General features: G+C 36.0%; 1 protein-coding gene across 9 annotated transcripts in view; it reads right to left on the bottom strand.

Annotated features, from left to right (window-relative positions):
* Positions 1–23474, bottom strand: part of LOC138701333 (band 3 anion transport protein-like) — a 734049-nt gene that overhangs the window by 232707 nt on the left and 477868 nt on the right. Inside the window, exon 1 of one of the 9 annotated variants that reach the window (XM_069828107.1) lies at positions 19186–19379. The exons of the other annotated variants lie outside the window; for them this stretch is intronic. Within the exon in view, the coding sequence (XP_069684208.1) occupies positions 19186–19332 (147 nt within the window). The 5' untranslated portion in view covers positions 19333–19379. Of the gene's footprint in view, positions 1–19185; positions 19380–23474 lie in introns of those variants that run through there. 9 annotated transcript variants of the gene reach the window in all.

Below are 23474 nucleotides of genomic sequence, written 5' to 3'. Positions count from 1 at the left end.
ATAATTCCATGTGAATTTTGTGATTGAACCTCTACTGCCAAACAGCAAACCAATGACAGACCATTGTTTAAGAGGGACGTTGTAGTTTTGAGAAAGATACGGCAGACAAGGTTCATATATAGACTTCTTCTCAATATCAACTTCGGTGGCCTGATTTAGGTTTCTTTCGAAACGGATAGTAGGGTCAAGAATAAGAGTCCGTTTTAAGCGTCCGTTGATAACAATTTTTAATTTTCTAAGTTCGTTTATACCAGGAATCGAAGCTGCCTGTAACAGTAACATACATAATTATTTATAAAAAAGTTTTCTTTAACGTAGTCGGTAGGTGTCTTACCGGCATGATACAATACAATGATATTTTAAGCTTTCACAATGCCTTTGTTCAGAAGAAGAACTTTGAGTTTTCAACATTCCCGGACTACAGTGCCCTCCAGCGCCTCGGGAGAGGAGGAGCCCGGCCATCAAACAGCAAAGTCATGCGAACAAGTGAAAGATTGATCTCCTGACATTGTACACACATCATTATATACGAATGCTGCGAACACAATGAGTTTGCAAAATTCTTCTTCTCAATAATTCAATGCAATTATAACCAAGCCCACCTGATCTTAAAACCTTGCTGGCAACAGTAGGCCTATTTGAAGTTATATTTTAGTAAATCACTAGTCCTGTAGTTCTCGTTTATAGTCACAAAAATACTATAGTGTAAAAATTAATGGTAGAAGTATAAAAAATGGTTGAATCCCATCACTAGCAGTGATGATTTTTCGCAAGAGTGATAAAATGCGAAATAACTGTAAATGCCCGTGCTTTTGTATTTTCACTTTTCACGACCTGTACATCTCTTGTTAATGAAGTCTGAATATACGATAAAAAGCGAACTGTAGGATAAACACTGGTAATTTCGTGGCAGTGGTTATTTCGTGATACTTTTTCTTTGCACTTTCGTGAACTAACGAATGGTGTTACGAGATTCAAATTTCCGCAAAGGGATTGTATATGTTGTCCAGTTTCCAGAGACATATAGCTACGCTTTGTGTGACTATTGCAGCTGCTTCAGTGAGCTTTTGTGTTTGGAGAGAGCAAGTTAGAGTCGATTTTTCAGGCGTATAAATTTTGTACATGTTTTTAATTTCATTACAGACTTATTACTAAAGGTAAGCATATGATATTTGGTACAATGATTTATTATATCTTAATGAAATTTTAGGAAATGTTTTTGGAATTTTAGATACAGCTGTAGTCGCCATATAGGCTTAGCTTTACTGATAGAAATCTTAGCTGTTTGAGGCGAAATTTTGTTGAGCATTAAGCGTTACATTTTATAATATTTTAAAAATTGTATTAAAATACGAATTTCAGAAATCTGAAGATAAGATGTGATATCAAAAAAGAAAAGGGGGACGCAATGGGTTCAGTGTAGCTTCTGTTTGATTTGTTATCATGTTAAGTGTCAATGATAAGTGCTAAATGACTTGTTTGCAAGAAATGTGACAGAAGATGGAATATGGCTCCACCATTTTGGATCGGAGACAGAGGCAGACAATGGAGTGGCATCATGCAAATTCACCAAAGAAATAGAAATTCAAAAGTACACCTTCGGCAGGAAAAGTTATGGCTACTGTGTTTTTCGATTCAGAAGGACTCTTACTTGTGGATATCATGCCACACGGAACCACCATTAATTCTGACGCGTATGTGGTAACTCTCAAGAAATTTCAAGCTCGACTGAGTCGTGTTCGAAGACATCGGGAGAAGCAGGATGTTGTGCTACTGCACGACAACGCACAGCAGTAATATGTCAGTCACAAGACCACAGACCAGATCCGAAAATTCGGATAGACAACACTGAGACACCCGCCTTACAGTCCTGAACTGGCACCGTGCGATTACCATCTCTTTGGTAAACTAAAGGATCCTTTCGCGGAACGAGGTTAGAAGATGACTCCCTTGTGCACGCTGCTAAAGTGTGGCTCAGACGTGTTGGTCGTACTGGTCTACAGGCCCTCGTTCCTAGGTTACGTAAGGCAGTTGAAAGGGACGGGGATTATGTGGAAAAGTGACATTTTGTTCCTGAAGAATGTATCTACATTCTGTGAAAATAGCAAAGCTGTAGGATAAAAATATAATTTTTAAACAAATGTTATGCATTACTATCGGAGTTACCCTAGTAATATAGGCTATAGTAAAGTACATAATTAAAGTATTCACCCTTTCAGGGTAAAGAAAGTCCCTTTTAAATTTCAATTTTTACTTTGATTTCATTCTTATTATGTGTTGATATGTATTTCTATGTTTTCTTGCTATGAATGTTAGACGGAATTACTATGTTTGAAGTCTTGTAACAATAAATGAGAATTTCATTTAACTTTAATGAATTTTTCCACAATTCTTCTACCTCTCACGAAATTATCAATGTAATATCACGAAATTACCAAGGTTATCACGAAATAGCCAACCTTTTAGCTTAAGTTGTAAAAGTGTTTTTTGGCACTTGTTCAAGAACGTATCCAATCTTTTATGACTCCAGATTTGTACAGCAAGTTATCGTCTTTTAGATGAAAAAAAAATCGGAATAAGGATATATTTACACATTTTAACTTTAAATTAATTTTCATGAAATTATCACGAAATTACCAATGTTTACCCTACTCAAAATTTGTAGTAAAATGCGATGTAAATGCGAAACCGACAATTTTTCAAATAAAATTTATCTTACATAAAGCTGAAATTTATACCTAGAATTTTATGTAACCTGTACACTTTGTCCCTAAAGGTTCTTTACATCTTTGATGTCATACAGCAGAACTTGTAATGGACATAAATCAGAGATTCCCAAAATGTCTAGTGTCACCACGGATCCCTTAAAATACTTTGCGTAATTTAGACTAGTAAACATAAGTATTTCATTCATTAAATATTTGCATAACATAGCTAGTCGGCAATGTATGCAATGGAGGGGGAAAGGAATTGGCTATCCTACCCCATCATCTCCTGCTTAGTTGCCTCATGAGTGATGCCTTCTTGGTATAACTTGTGAGGTTCTTTGGGCAGTTGACTAAACGACAACATAGTGAATTAAACATCCTTAATAAATTGACGGCGATATTACATTTCAGTCTTAGTTCTTGAATATACAGTCTGAAAATACATAAATACGAAGTTATTTTTACGTTTATCTCAAAAAATGAAACTAGTTTTATATTTAGAATAAGGTTGTCAATAGATTGTTAATGTTGCTTTGCAGCTGTCGGTTATGCAACTACTGGATCAATTAAAGAATGTGATCCCAAAACGCGTTCAGTATATTTTTATGAAAGGATAAGGTCCATACTTGTAGAGTAAAGGTCAGCGCGTCTGGCTGCGAAACCAGGTGGCCCGGGTTCGAATCCCGGTCGGGGCAAGTTACCTGGTTGAGGTTTTTTTCCAGGGTTTTCCCTCAACCCAATACGAGCAAATGCTGGGTAACTTTCGGTGCTGGACCCTGGACTCATTTCACCGACATTATCACCTTCATTTCATTCAGACGCTAAATAACCTAGATGTTGATACAGCGTCGTAAAATAACCAAAAAAAATGAAAGGATAGGGCTAGTTTTTTATCCACCGGTCTACGGACAGAGCGTATTTTCAAGTGACATGCACAACAACGCAAACTTTTAGACAAGGATTGGTGTGGTTTTGAAAGTAAAGAAGCTCAAAATTGGATAGAAGTCTAAAAAAAATCATACGTGTAAATCATAAAATTGGACAAATGGAATGGGCGAGTTTTGGGATCACACTCTTCAGTACTGCAGATATTCTAAGTTACAAGTCTGGCTTAACATTAACTTTACATTTTCTGTATTCGTTGTTCAAGAAGACTTACTTACTGGCTTTTAAGGAACACGGAGGTTCATTGCCGCTCTCACATAAGCCCGCCATCGGTCCCTATCCTGAGCAAGATTAATCCAGTCTCTACCATCATATCCCACCTCCCTCAAATCCATTTTAATATTATCTTCCCATCTACGTCTCGGGCTCCCCAAAGGTCTTTTTCCCTCCGGCCTCCCAACTAACACTCTATATGCATTTCTGGATTCGTCCATACGTTCTACATGCCCTGCCCATCTCAAACGTCTGGATTTAATGTTCCTAATTATATCAGGTGGAGAATACAATGCGTGCAATTCTGCGTTGTGTAACTTTCTCCATTCTCCTGTAGCTTCGTCCCTCTTAGCCCCAAATATTTTCCTAAGCACCTTATTCTCAAACACCCTTAATATATGTTCCTCTCTCAAAGTGAGACTAGAGCAGACAATATACACTATAATACTACTGACTTAAATAATATGTTGATGCAAATGTACAGACCATGTTCTATGATTTCTTTCAGTGGTGTCACTGATTTATGGACATGATTAACACGGTACCAGTTTTAAATAAATATTATCTCTATGTAAGTATGATTTTAATTTCACATGGACATTTTCAATAGGATGGATACCTTCCTATATTAGCTTAGAGTTATGTTTTCCTTCAAAACGCTAAATGACGAATTTTTTTTTTAGTTGGTTATTTAACGACGCTGTATCAACTACTCGGTTATTTAGTATCGATGGTATTGGTGAGAGCGAGAAGGTATTTCACGATATTTGATCTAGGGCTCGGCATAGAGATTACCTGACATTCGCCTTACGGTTGGGAAAACCTCGGAAAAACCCAACCAGGTAATCAGCCCAAGCGGAAATCGAACCCGCGGCCGAAAGCAACTCCGGATCGACAGGCAAGCGCCCAGCCGACTGAGCTATGCCGGTGGCTTAAATGACGAAGGTATAAATGCTACAAGATGTTAAATGTTAAAATCAAAATTCTAAATTTCTAATTTAAAACTGCTAAAAACTCACCACCCCTACCCATCACATTATTATGAATTTGTCACAGAGGCTAATGAAGTTCGAAATATTAAATATAAAGCAAATCTATGTTAAATATTTGTTATTATATATAAATATAAAATTTATTTTTCAACAACGACAGAAAATCCAATCCACAAAAACTACATTTTACTGCAGCTGTACTTGACGTTGGATTCAATAATTTTATTAATATTTAAACGACACATTAGTCACGCATTTACCACAGCTATTCTCTCTGGGCTCTACAGCTCGTTGTAAGCTTTGCTCAGGTTCGTATATGGATTTCTTTCTCAACCTAACAACACAAGAACATATAGCAAGTTCCTGTGACGTGAGATTGGCACGTCTTCAGGTATCCCTGTAGATAGGTAGTGCTCGAAATGGACGGGCGTATGCCAATATATTATGTTGATATTTCTTTCTGCTTCTGGATTTAACACCAGCAATTTTTACACGAAAATGTAAGACTATTTTCAAACACTATTTTAATACAATTAAAAGCAATAGGCGAAAACTCGTTAAATCTGACACTGCATATTTTTCAACAGTGATAAACATTTATTAATATTTACTGACATGGCCGAATCACAACGGGGTAAAATACATTTTTTTAATTTGTCAGTAAGAAAACTACATTAAATTTTAATATTAATATTTTATGTACAGTAGTGGCAAAAAAAAAAAACCGGACCGACCCTTGTAGCTGATTTCAGAGCCTTGTTCACTCCAGGTCACGATAGACTGGTAACTAAGACTTTCATGGTTCGAATCCTGCCTGAGAAGGAAACTTTTTTTTCTTCCTTATTCAAATTTATTCCCAATACTTTTCGATTGCAGCGATATTTTACTAGGCTATTTAATTAACTTATTATTCCCAGAACATGAATTTTACCAGCAATCAAAAAGTATTGGGAATAAATTTGAATAAGGAACAAAAAAAGTTTTCTTCCCAGGCGGGATTTGAACCGCAAAAGTCTTAGGGTTCTATTCATAGACATTCTTAGCGCGGGCTTCCGGTGGATGATCAGCGAACTAACGTTTTTCGTATTCATAAACCAGTGTTAGCGATGCGATATAATATGAATCGCGTACAAGTAACCAGTCGATAGCCGGGGCTCGTTTAGCACGCTCGTAGCGCGGGCTAGCGAAATGTCTATGAATAGCACCCTTAGTTACCAGTCTATCGTGCTCTGGAGTGAACAAGGCTCTGAAATCAGCTACAAGTGTCGGTCCGGTTTTTTTTGCCACTACTGTACTATTTTTTCGGACTTCATCAGTACATGAGTCACTCTACCATGCTGTCAATGACAAATATGTGTAGTTAGTGCCAGCATTTTCGACTTATGTAATTGTTGCATTGAAAGCGTGAATGCGAGTTTACCTACCATTAAGTTATCGGCTCGCATCATGCATTAATATTTCAGTTTTGGTTTCGACCTGATTCCACAGTACAGTCGTTTCCGTATTTGAATAACACTTCCAAGGTGTGTTAGATGTAAGTTGTATACATGTAAATAGAACATGTTGGGAACACGCTCCTTTTCAATTTACATTTTGTAAAACAATTTTAAAATAATAAAAATCAAACTCAATTTTGTTTCAACAATGAATAAGTTTGAATTTATATTTCTTTGCATCAAGTTTGCTGTGCTTAATCAGATCAACTTCGATGAGATCATCAATACTTTCTCTGTGAAGAAAGTGCGAAGGAAATCTTCATACTTCACAAATAAGATCCATGTATTTTTATTCCAATAATTTATTGTTTTCTGAATTGTAACATTTCCTTTACAACTAATTTAAACTAAACATGATATGTATAATAGCTGCTTCTAAACTGTTTGTCGGAGTTGGGGGCGGCAAATTTTTAGCGCTGTTTAGAGGCGGCACTATAGGCCTACTTAAATCCGACTCTGTTTGGAATTGTGAATGTTTTTCAGTCTACTAAAAAAGATTAAAAAAGAGCTCTCAAGCGTTGTCATAATATTTCACCATTAAAATGGGACACACTCACGGACCGCAGAACGAGAATTCGATTATGCGCAATGTTCAAAACATACAGAGGTGAGCCTGCCTGGAGAAAAATAAAAAATAGGTTGCAGCCGCCAAATTACTCTTCAAGGAACGACCACTCATATAAATTGAGGGAAAGAAGACAGAGGACGGACATTGGAAAGTTTTCTTTTCTCAATCGTACTATCAGAGACTGGAATGCATTACCTGCAGACTTACTAAAAGCTTTACCAATAACCAAAAACGTATTTAAAAATAGGCTTAAGGACTTTACTAATAGATGGTAGTGTATTACACACACTACTTAAAGGGTGTAATTGATATCTTGTTATTTGAAGTATTGTATCAGTGAAGAAGTGTGTTGTGTCAGTGAAGTGTGAAGTGTGTAGTGTCATTGAATTCTGTTGTGTAAGTGAAGTATGTTTGTGTCAGTGAAGTTCTATAGTTCATAGTGGCTGTGCAAAGTATTTGAAGTGTTAGTAAAATCAGGATAGAATCGTCATAGATTATCTGACATTCGCCTTACGTTTCTTTCATGTGGTTACTTCTGCAACTAAAGACGACTCCATAATTGAGGACGTAGCTGCAATAAGGGCCCATACTCCAAAATGCTGTTCTGAGATATACAGAGTTGACATTTTTTAAAACAGTGCAGGGCCTATAACATATATTAAAATAAACAGATTTATCAGCATTACTGTTCAAATTTTCTCAACGAAACTTTGTGGGTATAAGAAAGAAACTACAGAGAATCGATTTATGCACTCCGGAAAAAGGACCTATGGGGCTATGGGCCCTTATTGCAGCTACGTCCTTAATTAATACAACAATTTCTGTTTGTATTATATTTTATGCTCGACCATGCCGAAATGTAGTAATTATACACCTGGTAGCAGTCCTGTAATGCATGTCATTAAAGTACACCTACTCATTAAAGTACAGGTGTTCAGCCAATGACAACTCAGCTTACAGGTGTTCAGCCAATGACACGTCAGCTTTGTACCGTTATAAAACCGCAAGTATTGATTATTCTTGGATATGCACTCGAAAGAGAATTAGCGAAAAGTCACGGAGGCTGGAAATCCAATACTGTCGCAGAAGGTTATGCTCTGTTACTATAATAATTAGCGTTAATTGTAAATAATATTCAAATAAATTCAATTTGTCATCTCGTTTTTCAATGTCGAATTCAATAATCAAGGTTATATTGTCTACACCTGTGGAGTAACGGTCAGCGCGTCTGGCTGCGAAACCAGGTGGCCCGGGTTCGAATCCCGGTCGGGGCAAGTTACCTGGTTGAGGTTTTTTCCGGGGTTTTCCCTCAACCCAATACGAGCAAATGCTGGGTAACTTTCGGTGCTGGACCCCGGACTCATTTCACCGGAATTATCACCTTCATTTCATTCAGACACTAAATAACCTAGATGTTGATACAGCGTCGTAAAATAACCCAATAAAATAAAAAATAAAATAAAAAAGGTTATATCAAGTTTAACGGGATTACATCAAGGTTAATGACATTATTGTTCCTCGGAAAAAATCAATACTTTCGCGTCTGCGCACATCTCACAATTCACGACCTAGAACAAGGTCACTTCCGATCTTGTCAGATACAAATAAAATGTATACATGTGAATAATTTCAAGTTAGAAATATGGTCGCTGGCGCTCGTTTCATAAATATCCATACTTGCGTCTTAATTACTATCATTATAGGCTCGTTGCATAATGTACTGTTATGTTACAATTATTAGCAAAATAAATAAATAAATAAATAAATAATAAGTAAAAAAGTAAATAAATAAATAAATAAATAAATAAATAAATAAATTCACGTTCTGATGTACCGTATTTTTCACTGAAGTGGCTTTTGTCGCGTAAATAAGAAGCAGTACTGCCAAACTACTACAGTTTAAAATTATATGGATAAATATTTCAAGATGATATGAATGGGATTTTTGTAAATACTACATCGTCTTGGCTGGACAATGACTGTTTTCACAAAAAAAAGTCTTTGGACTATGGTTGTTTTATGAAAACCATTGAAAATTTTCATCCCATAACATAGAATTATGATGTTTCTTCACTGACAATTAATTGAGTACATGGCCGCCACAATACGGTCATCACATGCTTCATATCTCAAATTTACATTTTTTGGACTATGGTTCTTTAAAAAACCCCTGCAAATATTTGTCACTTAGAATAATAGGTCCGGATCACCCAACCATAATAGACCTAATAATAATAATAATAATAATAATAATAATAATAATAATAATAATAATAATAATAATAATAATAAAACACTGTATCACAGGGCTCGGAAGTTGATGAAATACCATATTTTTTTAGACATCACAGACAATGCAGGATGCAAAACAAACTCGTTTTACTTCAATACGAACTCATATAGACTACTTTTATTTGGCATTTTTCGGTCTTTATTGTCTACTGATCATTTTTAATTAATACATAGGCCTACATAAGTGCTCTGCTCATGGGCAGGTCTTTCGCTGCAAACCCAGCATTCTCCAATCTTTCCTATTTTCTGCCTTCCTCTTAGTCTCCGCATATGATCCATTTATCTTAGTATCGTCTATCATCTGATATCTTCTTCTGCCCCGAACTCTTCTCTCGTTCACCATTCCTTCCAGTAACATCAATTCAGTAGGCAGTTTCTTCTCAGCCAGTGATCCAAACATTTTCTTTTTCTCTTTCTGATCAGTTTCGGCATCATTCTTTCTTCACCCACTCTTTCCAACACAACTTCTTTTCTTACTCTGTCTGTCCACTTCACACGTTCCATTCTTCTCCATATCCACATTTCAATGCTTCTACTTGTTTCTCTTCATTTCGTCGTAATGTCCATGTTTCTTCCCTATACCGTGCCACACTCCACACAAAGCACTTCACTAGTATGCTCCTTAGTTCTTTCTCCAGAATTTCGCAGAACATGCTCCTTTTTCTATAAAAGCTTCCTTGGCCATTGCTATCCTTCTTTTGACTTCCTAAATGCAGCTCATGTTACTGCTTAATGTAGAACTTTTTGTTGCATTTGTGTTATTTTCTACTTTTTAACGGACTTTTATTTTACATTGTGTTCGTAGTCTAGTATTCGAGAACCTACTGCAGATTTCTTACGCAATTTGATTGCGAATTTACCTTATAGTTGCATCAGCCTTGACTTCTGATCACGTGTGTTACGTGCTTCCCTCCATTCAAAGCAACAGAACAAATACTGCGGCTGCATTTCCCGCAGTAAGTATTTTATTGTATCTCACAAGTGAAGACGTAAAAATGCAGAAAATAAAATAAAACAGACGAAGTTTTTTGCGACAGTTAGTAACTGAGTTTGATAACAATGTGTTTTCCACAGATGGGAATATACTATTTTGTTAGTTGTGTAAACTTGAAGTAAAAACAGATATAACCAGATAACCTATATGCTGAAAGCGACATAGCAATTAAATCACTTTACAAAAAGAAAAAAAAAACCGGTTCACATAACATGCATACCTCATGTTCTTGACAGAGTGTATCAACTACTGCGTGAAAAATTTCCGCGAGTTGAACTCGTGAAAAAAAAAAAAAAAAAAAATCTGAAATCCCCTTAATGAACAAGACATTTTGTGATGAACATTTGCGACATCGTGTGGGGAAAAATTGGACAAGACGTTAGAGAGAAAATAAAATAGATATTGGGAATCAACACTGGGTATCAATCAATGTGTAAAGTCGAGAAAGTTCTAAGAGGTAAAAATATTTAATTCAGTGCTTTTGTTGAAGATTTTTCACCAGGTAACTCGGTTATTTCAAGTATGCGCCCATTACATCAATTCAAGTATAGATCAGTTTTATTATTATTATTATTATTATTATTATTATTATTATTATTATTATTATTATTATTAAAATCTTGGTCTTTTTTATTTTACTATCATATTTTCAGAAATTTAAGGCCATTATGTAAGTCATTTTTCTGTGACTTTTAGGTCATCAACTTCCGAGCCCTAATCACCACATTAAATTAAAGTGTATATTCCCTATACAGTAACTGAAGCTCAAATTACCCCTCTTCGTCATTCAGCTCAGCATTATCAGTCTTCATAGATTCCGACGTCAGTCTTGTGAGGATTATGAACACAGCTGCGTTTCCATGGTGATAATTTTGTTTGGATTTCACATGTAATAAAAAAATATGTTTTATGAGCTTAAGGAGGGAGATACACCACTGGCCTGCAAAAATTTAGTGAAATTAATTTTTTTCCTATCTCAGCTAGTATAAAAGATAATTGAACAAAACTTTTCATGCTTAATATATATATATACATTACACTTCATTGAGAATATTAAAATAGCTAATAATTACTTGTAAAAATAATATCAAAGTTGCATATTTTTTACAACCGTAAAACGGTACATAATAAAATATGCAATTAATTAAATATCTGCATGATTCTCTTACTGGTCAACATGGACACGTAGTATTTGATTTGTGTTGTGGAATGTTACCGTACGCAACCGATGATAACAAATACCCTGCGTACGACTTGCCGGCGCAAAACACAGTTCGAAAGAGGTTATGGTAGCACACAGACAGTACAGACCGCCATCTGTTGCTACGACGTTCAAGTTATACCGTACACGTTCTCAAGTTCAGATTGAAGAAGGTCTTGAATAATAGGCAACTTCTCTGACATATAAGCTGAAACTCGCTTCAAATCGGTGACTCAACAACAGTGACGTCATGACACACTTTGAAATGAACACCCAGTAGTGTTATATAAAGTGTAATGTATGTAGGCCTTATTAAGCATGAAAAGGTTTGTTCATTTAGCTTTTATAGTAGCTGAGATATAAAAAAATAAAAATTTCAATTTTTGCAGGGCAATGGTGTACCTCTCCACTAATAGAGAACGGCAAATTTTTGCGATAATTTCGCTATAATATTGCTTGTGATTTTTGTATGAACATCGAGAATTCAATTTAGCTCCTAAATACATTTAAAAAAATCACGTGAACGGTAATTTTTACTTCAATAAATCCAGAGCTGTAATATAGCATTTTCAAGGCTTAACATACAAAACGCATGAAGCAACTGCATAAACTTTCAATGTCACTTTACAATAAATAAACGAAACCAATAAAATTATCTCCTAAACCACACAAGTGAAAGTAATTGGTTAATTGTATTCCTCCGCTTCTTTTCATCAAGAAGTTGGATGCACAAGAACAATGCAACTACAGGGTCATAAATCTTGAATTTAGGGAATTCCTAAAGAATCAGCTGTAGCGACAGACAACGAAAAATTAGGGGAGAGACGGGTAGTATCGGACATCGGGTAGTATCGGACAGTGCGTTTCTTTCATCTACCACCATATGGTAGTACCTGAATGACATGGTTACGTTTCTCTATGCGACATCAATCAGGTACTATCATCGTGTGGTAGATGAAAGAAACTCACTGTCCGATATTACCCGATGTCCGATACTACCCGACTCTCCCCTACGTAAGTAGTGTTTATTTATTAAGCATATTGTCCATGTTTATAGCGTATTTAAACGTAATAATTCACGGAAAAAGTTAATTCGCAATAAAAATGTAGTCATACTTCACTTAAAATCTACATAAAATCTGCACGCACTTCGGAAATAGCTTTCCACGTTAGTCGTTAATAACATAATAACGGCTTCGATATGAACCGTCAGACTTTTACAGCTGTGTTTACTATTGTAGTCAAAATGGAGCAAGGCTATCATATAAGACGACAAAGAGTACAATATTTGAAGGGTTCAGAGCCATAGTGGACCGAGCGCCATTTATTAAAAACGGAAAAAAACAAGAGTTAAAATTAAGGGATTACCATAATTTAACGAAACATATAGCATTAAGATAAAGTATGCACTTTAAAATTAAATGATATGTCAATCTTCATTAAATTATGGTATTTACTTAATTTTAACCCTTGCTTTCTCCGTTTTTAATAAATGGCGCTTGGACCTCTATGGCTCTGAACCCTTCATTTATGTGCTATTCCAATAGGGAGTAAATAAATATCAAACTCAGATTAGGAAGTCGAACTAAAGACCGTAGGGTTTGGAGCAAGATACATCAGTTATGCCTAAACGACAGAGGCAGAAAATTAAATAATTCAATAAGCTAATTTTATGTATTTCTCGCTATTAAAAATAAATATCAAATTTCCCCTCAGGACATCGGACCTGAGAACAAAGAGTTTATAGTATTATATCTGAACCATAGAGACAGATAACTAAATTCTTCGATAAGGTAATTTAAGGCACTTCTCACTATTACACGAACATCAATTTCCTCTTAAGAGATCGAATTTCAGACTGCAGAGTTTGTAACAAGATACGTTATATTTGCGCCACAAAGATAGGCAACAAAACTATTCAATAATATACAGTACTTTCATGCACACATCACTATTAAACATAATATCAAATTCCCCTTATGGAATCGAACCTAAGACCACAGGTTTTGTATCTGGATGGGTTATATTTAAGCTAGACAGACACACAATATGTTCAGTAAGTTTATTTCAGATTCCTCTCACTATTAAATAAATATCCAATTCTCATTAAGAAATCGAACCTGAGATCACAGGGTTTGTAGCAGGATAGTTACATTTTAGCCGCCTAGATTGACGAATAATTGATTCAATAAGCTGATTTCAGGCCTTACTCACTTACTTACAAATGGCTTTTAAGGAACCCGCAGGTTCATTGTCGCCCTCATCTTATTCCTTTGCTGTGGTCGAGCCAGAGAATCAGTCCCATTCCGAGGCTTATTGTATGGATTCGTAACAAGCTGTGTTTTACGGTGATGGGTTGTTAGCCCTTCGCCCAACCCTCAAGCTGTAGGACCACCCCTTATCAGCTGTCCACGACTGCTTATTCAGTATATTCGCAGCTACCCTTCATATCTGGAGGCCGTCTCCTCTATCCGCAACCTGAGGACGCGCCATGCCGTGGTGATGGGACCCACAATAAATGCGGCCTTTCTCACTATTAAACGTAAACAACGAATTCTCTTTAGGAATTCGCACCTGAGACAGTAAAGGGTTTGTAGCCGGATATATTATTCAGTAAGCTAATTTCAGGTACTTCTCACTATAAATATTAAATTTCCCTTAGGAAACTGAACTCGAAATCGCAAGGTTTATACACGGATATATTATACTATATTTGAACCATAAAAACGGACAACTAAATTATTGAATAAGCTAATTTCAGACACTTCTCACTATTACATATACACTGACTGACAAAAAAATCACGCACCAAGAAGGAGTTGTGGGAATTGCATGAAACCTGATGTGGATGATCGTAACATTGATATATGTAAATGATTACAATATTAGAGCAAAATAATAATTTTATTGCTGAAAACTGACCACCTGAATTGAGGCTCTAGTATCCTGTTTGTCCACCTCTAGTTTGGATGCAAGCTGTAATACGGGCGAGTATGGAGGCATACAGATTTCGTATGGTATCCTGCGGCATATCTGTCCATATTTGCCACAACTGGTTCTCTATATCTTGTGAACACCTAGGTCGCTGAAGTTGGTGTCCCAGGTGATCCCAGACATGTTCGATTGGTGGCAACTCTGACGATCGTGCAGGCCATGGAAGTGTGACAACGTTGCGGAGGCATTCCCGTGACATCCTTGCTGTGTGCGGCCGAACATTATACTGCTGGAAAAGACCTTTTGGAAACCCTGCCATGAGTGGCAACACATGTGGCTGAAGGATGTCCTGCACATATCGCTGCGCTGTTATTGACCCTCGTATCATTACTAGGGGTGACCGACTGCCATACGTGATGACACCCCAGACCAGCACGCCAGCAGTGGCTGCGGTGTGTCGCGCCACAGTAAATGTAGCATTGAGGCGTGCACCACGAGGTCTCCAGACACGAACACGACCGTCGTCAGAGCTCAAAGAGAACCTGGATTCGTCACTAAAGACAATCCTGCTCCAGTCTTCAGCAGTCCAGATTTGTCGCTCACGACACCATTGCAAACAGAGGCGACGGTGGACGGGTGTCAATGCCAGGACATGTAATGGGCGCCGTGAGACCAAATTTCCTTCAGCCTAGTGACTGGAAATGGTTCGGGCAGACACAGGGGTCTGTAATAATGGTGCTACCTGTCTCAGGATGGCGGGCGACAAAACAGTTGGATCTGTTCGGGCTTGCAGGAGAATTCGACTATCTTCTCTCTTGGCGGTCAGTCGAGGGCGTCCTGAGCCCAGTCGCCGTGTGTGCGCCCCCTCTCAAACTCTGTTAACTGGGTAAAGTCTCTTCGATTGCGTCGTAGAGGCATGTCGAATGATCGACGACTTTTATGCAACCGGAAACAACAGTCCAATACGTTTGAGTAGCCTGTGCAAGCCCTTTTATAGGCCACGGATGACAGCAGGTTCACGACCTCTGGTGGCAACACCATTCAACAAATTACGTTACTATGCTAATCATTTGACAATCTCACTGAGATGTAACTGTATGCCGAAGTTTACAGCAAAACGACAACTCCTTCTTGGTGCGTGATTTTTTTGTCAGTCAGTGTAAATATAAAATTCTTTTAGGGAATAGAACCTGAGACAGAAAGGTTTGTAGATGGATACGTTACATTATTGAGATATAGAGACAATTGAATAATTCAATCATTTAATTTCAGGCACTTCTCACTATTAAATACAAACAACAAATTCCCCGTAAGAAATCGGAATTTGAGACCGCAAGATTTGCAGCAGGATACATTATATATGCACCACAGACACAGAAAATTCAATTATTCAATAATCTAGTTCCAGGCACTTCTAACTATTAAATATAAATGTAAAATTCCACTCAGGGAATCGAACCTGAACCCTCAGCTTTTGTATGTTATATTTCAGCCACAGACACAACCAACTAATTTTTTCAATAGTATGATTTCAAGCACTTTTCACTATTAAATATAAATATCAAATTCCCCTTACGGAATCGAGCCTGAGAACAAAGATTTTATATTTGAGCTACAGAGACAGAGAATAATTCAATACGGTAATTTCAGAAAACTTTCCCTTACTGAATCGAACCTGAGGCCACAGATTTATTAGCAGTATAGATTAAATTTGAGTAATAATTTATTCAATAATGTAATTTCAGACACTTTTCATTATTAAATCTAATTGTAAAATTACCTTTACAGAATCGAACCTGAGACCACAGGTTTTGTAGCAGGATATGTTATACATGAGCCGCAGAGGTAGACAAATAATTATTTTATTTATTAAAGAAATTTCAGACAATTTTCACTACAAAATATAAACGTCAAATCTCCCTTACAGAATCGAACCAGAGGCCACAAAGTGTGTAGCATGATGTTATATTTGAGCCACAGAGAAGGATAAATATAGTTTATTAAATAAAAGTAATTTCAGACACTTCTTAAAATATTGAAACATAACCAGTCTATTACAGTCCCCTTACGTTATTGGACCTGAGACCGCAGGTTTTGTAGGAAGATACGTTATATATGAGCCGCAGAAATAGACAAATAATTACTTTATTCAATAAGGTCATTTCAGACACTTTTCACTATTAAATATAGATATAAAATTTCCTTTACAGAATCAAACCTGAGACCACAGATATTGTGACAGGAACTATTACATTTCAGCTACAAAGACGGATAAATAATAATTTATTCAATAAAGTAGTTTCATACATTTTCACTATTAAAATATAAAGTCTATTAAATTTCTCTTATGATATCGAACCTGAAACCAGCAGGATACGATATATTTGAGCCACAGAGACGGATAAATGTTAATTCATTTAATAAAGTAATTTCAGACACTTTTCACTAATAAAATATTATAAACACTATATGACATTTTTATTACGATATCGAACCTGAGACCGCAGGTTTTGTAGCAGTATACATTATATTTTATCCACAGAGACGGATAAATAATAATTTATTCAAAAATAATTTCAGACACTTCTCATTAATGAAATATTATAAACAGTATATTACACATTTTTATTATGAGACTGCAGGTTTTGTAATAGGATACGTTATATTTGAGCCACAGAGACGGATAAATGATAATTTATTCAATAAAATAATTTCAGACACTCCTCACTAATAAAATATTATAAACAGTATATTACATTTTTATTACGATATCGAACCTGAGACCGCAGGTTTTGTAGCAGAATACGTTATATTTGAGCCACAGAGACGGATAAATGATATTTATTCAATAAAGTAATTTCACACTCTCTTCACTAAAAAAAAAAAAAAATATATTATAAACAGTATATAACATTTCTTTTACGATATCGAACCTGAGACCGCAGGTTTTCTAGAAAGTTACGTTATATTTGAGTCACAGAGACGGATAAATGAAATTTATTCAATGAAGTAATTTCAGACACTCTTCACTAAAAAAAAAAAATATATATTATAAACAGTATATTACATTTCTTTTACGATATCGAACCTGAGACCGCTGGTTTTCGTAGCAGGATACGTTATATTTGAGCCACAGAGACAGATAAATAATAATTTATTCAATAAAGAAATTTCAGACACTTCTCACTAATAAAATATTATAAACAGTCTATTACATTTTTATTACGATATCGAACCTGAGACCACGGCTTTTGTAGCAGAATACGTTATATTTCAGCTACAGAGACGGATAAATAATAATAATAATAATAATTTATTCAATAAAGTATTTAAGACTTTTTCACTATTAAAATATAAACAGTCAATCAAATTTCTCTTACGATATCGAACCTGAGACCGCAGGTTTTGCAGCAGGATACGTTTTATTTGAGCCACAGAGACGGATAAATGATATTTATTCAATAAAGTAATTTCAGACACTCCTCACTAATAAAATATTATAGACAGTATATTACATTTTTATTACGATATCGAACCTGAGACCGCGGGTTTTGTAGCAGAATACGTTATATTTGAGCCACGGAGACGGATAAATAATAATAATAATAATAATAATAATAATAATAAATTCAATAAACTATTTAAGATTTTTTCACTATTAAAATATAAACAGTCAATCAAATTTCTCTTACGATATCGAACATGAGACCGCAGGTTTTGTAGCAGGATACGTTATACTTCAACCACAGAGACGGATAAATGATATTTATTCAGTAAAGTGATTTCAGACACTCCTCACTAATAAAATATTATGAACAGTCTATTACATTTCTCTTAAGTTATCGAACCTGAGACCGCAGGTTTTGCAGCAGGATACGTTATACTTCAACCACAGAGACGGATAAATTATATTTATTCAATAAAGTGATTTCAGACACTCCTCACTAATAAAATATTATGAACAGTCTATTACATTTCTCTTAAGTTATCGAACCTGAGACCGCGGGTTTTGTGGCAAAATACGTTATATTTGAGCCACGGAGACGGATAAATAATAAAAATAATAATTTATTCAATAAAGTATTTAAGACTTTTTCACTATTAAAATATAAACAGTCAATCAAATTTCTCTTACTATATCGAACCTGAGATCGCAGGTTTTGTAATAGGATACGTTATATTTGAGCCATAGAGACGGATAAATAATAATAATAATTTATTCAATAAAGTATTTAAGACTTTTTCACTATTAAAACATAAACAGGCAATCAAATTTCTCTTACTATATCGAATCTGAGATCGCAGGTTTTGTAATAGGATACGTTATATTTGAGCCACAAAGACGGATAAATAATAATAATAATTTATTCAATAAAATATTTAAGACTTTTTCACTATTAAAATATAAAGAGTCTATTAAATTTCTCTTACGATATCGAACCTGAGACCACAGGTTTTATAGCAGAATACGTTATGCTGGAGCCACAGAGACGGATTAATGATAATTTATTCAGTAAAGTGATTTCAGACACTCCTCACTAATAAAATATTATGAACAGTCTATTACATTTCTCTTACGTTATCGAACCTGAGACCACAGGTTTCGCAGCAGTGTACGTTATATTTGAGTCTCAGAGGCAACTGAATTATTCAGTACGTTAATTTCAGGCACTTGTCATGGTACGGAAATACGAAACTATTTTTATCTCCTCGCAGAAAATAGTAGAAATGTTTAATTATAAAATAGGTGCTCACTATGAAAGAAGTATTTCTACATTTACAGGATCGGCGGAAGACAATGAGTAAACATAGGTCCACAATTGATGTCGACGGGAGCCTGACCTGCTGCTGTTGGTGGCCTAGGGACTTGCGGATCCAGAGGATGACCTTGCCGCGAGCGCGCTGCAGGAAGGACTTGCCGCCCCGAGAGGTGCCCGCTGTGGACGGTGCCTGTTCGGTGGTCAAGTTCATCCCGGCTCGCTCCTTCATCTCCGACAACTGAGCGGATGTTTCCCCGGGTCGGGGCGGGAATGGAACGAGAGACTACGGCAACGCCGACGCCGTGCGCCGCCAGCCGCGCGACGCTCCACGGGTCGATATTGCGCGCCCGACTCCAAGTCCAGGGGTCCTGGGTTTGATGCACCTATACCTCCCCCACCCCCTTTCATCTCAGCTGGGACTCCAAGTCTTTAATTATGGATTTTAACCCAACTTTTGTTTTACGTTGCATCAGCAATGCTAGACACCTACTTTCATTCCAGTCTGCACCAGAATGAACGTTGAATTTAGAATTTTTTCCTCCGGGACAGAAGACCATACGTACAAAAAAGGTATACTCTTGGTTTCACAAGTAAAGAACCTTCGTTGCAGGGTTGGGTTCAGGAAGCCATAAATCTGACTGACACGCTCCCCCAATTAGTGAAACTGTGGACAAAGTTACCGCCAGGAGACCGCCGAGAATGCTGTGTTGTGAATTTTCCATTTTTGAAAGAATCCAACCAGTTGCAAAAGAAATTACATTTAAAGAGTCCAGCCAAGAGCAAACGTGGCAACAGCTGAAAGTTTTAGCAAGTTTACTTCCCCTAACTGGCCTGTCAATCACTGTCATCTGTACAGAAGTGGTGTGAGGCCAGGGTTCTTTACTTGTGGAGCCGAGACCTTATTTTATTTCAAGGAGTGCAGTTCGGTGGCTCCTTTGAACACCCACTTACAGATTTATGACTTCCTACAAAAACACCTCTGACAATTCCATCCTGTCCCCTCGTCCCAACATTGCACAGTTGCCACAATCCTGGTGAACTTCGAAATTATGCAGTGAAACTGACGGGATTCTTGAAATTCGGAAAAGATGCGGCAAATCTGCCTCCACGTGGATTTGAAGGGCACCTGTCAATTCTTCTGAACGAGGGTTGTGATTGGTTACTAACAGGAGAAGACAATATTTCCGTCACAGTAAGGAAGAAATTTATTTATGACAATCAATTAGTAGGGGGCAGTAGGTCTGTCGGCAAAGTCCTTTCTATGAAACTGCACTCCATGAAAAAAAATAAAGTATAACTGCTTAGGGATTATATATATCTACAGTATACTAATAATAAATCTGTAGCCGAAATTTTTCTGGTAATTTTCCATTTTCCAAAAATAATTGGTCCTTTACCTGGTAAGGTTTATCTTGTCTCAGTAGCAATAAAACCAAGTCCCTCCAAATGAGAGTGGAGATTATAGGAGGGTTGTAAATTTTCAGGATTCCTTTCAAAACCCTGTCATTGTACAGGCTACCGGAACTCAATTTCTTGAAAGACAAGCTCAGTGACGGAACTACACAGTACGAAGAGAGATATTTTGTTATTTTATTTTGCGCTACAAAATGTATCAACTGATCCCTTCCGCCACTGGATGGATGGATGGACGGCATCCCCATTTCCATAACAACACAGACGAAGTAAGACAAATCTCCTTTCTCTCTCTTTTCACAGTGAGACAAGATACATCACACAGACTCTAACATATATAATTCACCGCCCTGAAACCGAAAATCGCTTTTTTGACATTTTTGTTTGTATGTCTATCTGTCTGTCTGGATGTTTGTTACCTTTTCACGTGATAATGGCTGAACCGATTTATATGAAAATTGTAATATAAATTAAGTTCGTTACAACTTAGAATTTAGGCTACATGGCATTCAAAATATTTTATTTAAAAGAGGGGTTATAAGGGGGCTTGAATTAAATAAATCGAAATATCTCCCTTCTTATTAATTTTCATAAAAATAGTACATAACAAAAGTTTCTTTAAAAATAATTTCCGATAAGTTTTATTCCATGCAAAATTTTGAAGGGCTGATATTTAATGAGATAAATGAGTTTCAAAATTACAATAACAACGCCATCTAAGGCAGTGTAATGAAATAAAAAACAAATGACTTCGTCTATTAGGGGCCTTGGACAACAACAATCGAAAGCTATGAAACATAGCCTACAGAGAATGTTTCTGTGTTTGTATGAAGTAATATCGGAAGCTAAATTAACCGATTTGTATAATTAATTATTAATTCAACATTGGAAAGTGTAGTTTCTCTAGATGGACATAATGCTATAATGTTATTACAGTAACTTCTGAGTGAATCGAGGACAGTTAAGATTAAAATAGCTTCTTATGCACAGAAAACTTGATAGGCATTCGTTTCCTGTATTTCCTAAAATAATTTTTATGACCAAATGAGTGGTCTCTGGATCAAAATGATCGCATTTTAATTTTTTTAATACAATTTAAATTAAGGAACATAATAAACGATCAAACTATCAAACACGAATGTTCCCTGGATCAAATGTCCTATTTTAATTATGTAATTACTTTATATTTATTTCTAACGGGTGCAGCGGAGCGCACGGGTACGGCTAGTAATATATATATATATATAATAATCATCATCATCATAACAGACCATAATCTGTAACGATAATCTAAGAAAGATGGCCTTGATTCCTCCACCGATGTCTTGGTCTTCCTTGACCTCTGTATCCTCTTGGTCTATACCAGTGATGTCAAAGCAAGCGCATTTTTCTGACCTTGACTTCGTGGCCGGGTATTAAGCGCTAGATATGCTAGGAGGAATAAGCAGCCTGTTGGATTAAGAAAACAGTGGTGCACAAACTTCAAACGGAACGTGAAATTTTATGTCGTTATTTTTATATGGCTTCTTTCTGTTTGTTATTTTCTATATTGTCTGTAAAACAAAAGTACTAACACCAATTTCTTAGCCTAATATTGCAATTGTGTTTTAAACGTTAATAACATAACAAAGAGTAAAGAAGGAATATTCACACAAATTCCATAATAACTACAACTATACTGTACTAAGTGAATTAAACACATCATTCATAAAGAAAGTGTTATCCCAAAGAAAGACACTGGATATGACATGATCAGTTGAAATTGATATTGATGATATCTTTAGCCTTATAAAAGTAATCAAAACAATATTATAATATAAAGCAAGGTTGTCTAGGTATATGTTTTAACTTGTACCTAACTAATATTACCTTAAAAATATCTCTTATCGCTTTAAGCTTTTAGGTGATATTAGTGCACAACTTTCTGTTACCAGAATATTAAATTATCTCGAAATCTGCTGAATCTATAGAGCTGTCGTTTTACCAACACATAGGCACACATCTTTTGCTTGTGACGTAACAGTATTTGCTTTGTTAATTCATTTCCTTACAAACATTTTTCATGCGAATATTTTCAAATATTTTAATACACTATCTTCAGTAATACGTATTTACAATATATTAAATTTACGAAAACATTGTTTTAGTACTAAACAAACATATCTGAAAATTTCACTTTTCTGTGAAAAAAGTTGAGAAAATATTCCTTTTGAATAAAAAAGGAAACTCGTGAAAAATGAACATTAAAATTAAAACTTACATTCTTATAATGCACTTATACTTATCAGACAAATCAAAAAATTAACATGGATACAGTTTTAATAAGTTCTCTTCCCTTTATCCATTGAATCAGTGCTGGCCATCCCTGTACATAGCTCGACCAAGCGGCATATACTACCTGTTTCATCTGTCTCTTTCCTTTCCGCTGTAAAGCGCTCAGGCTCTCCTGGGCTCTAAAGCGCGCGCTTGCTCCTATGGGCATCAGTTGACATCACTGGTCTATACCATACATGTCCAATTGTAACTCGTACGAGGTAACTCCTGGCGTAAGCAACCCGCAGCGCATATTCTTTAAGGTCGTTTTTCCTATTTTATATGCAAAGTTATTGATCTTAGCAGAGCATGCTTGAGGTGAAATATCTCCTGGTTCTATAGATGTTTGGACAGCCATGGATATACTGAGGCTAATCTTGGAAGTCTCTCCCTTTCCATTCTTTGTACATGATTCTTCCACTGTTGCTGATATTGTTGAATTTATTCGGTTATACAAGGAACTTGTAATGTTTTTCGGATGTCTATGTTTCTTTTATGGCCCAATCTCGTTATACCCAAACGATCTTATAATGCAAAGTATATATACTGTATATTTCGATAATGCAGCATTTGTTGATAAGCCCTACTGAAATATTTTAATGAGACCTACTGTATTTATGTTCGAAAATAAACGTTTTAAAATTA

The sequence above is a fragment of the Periplaneta americana genome, chromosome 6, assembly GCF_040183065.1.
Source record: "Periplaneta americana isolate PAMFEO1 chromosome 6, P.americana_PAMFEO1_priV1, whole genome shotgun sequence".
NCBI lineage: Eukaryota > Metazoa > Arthropoda > Insecta > Blattodea > Blattidae > Periplaneta > Periplaneta americana.
This window is presented reverse-complemented; position numbering and strand designations above follow the sequence as displayed.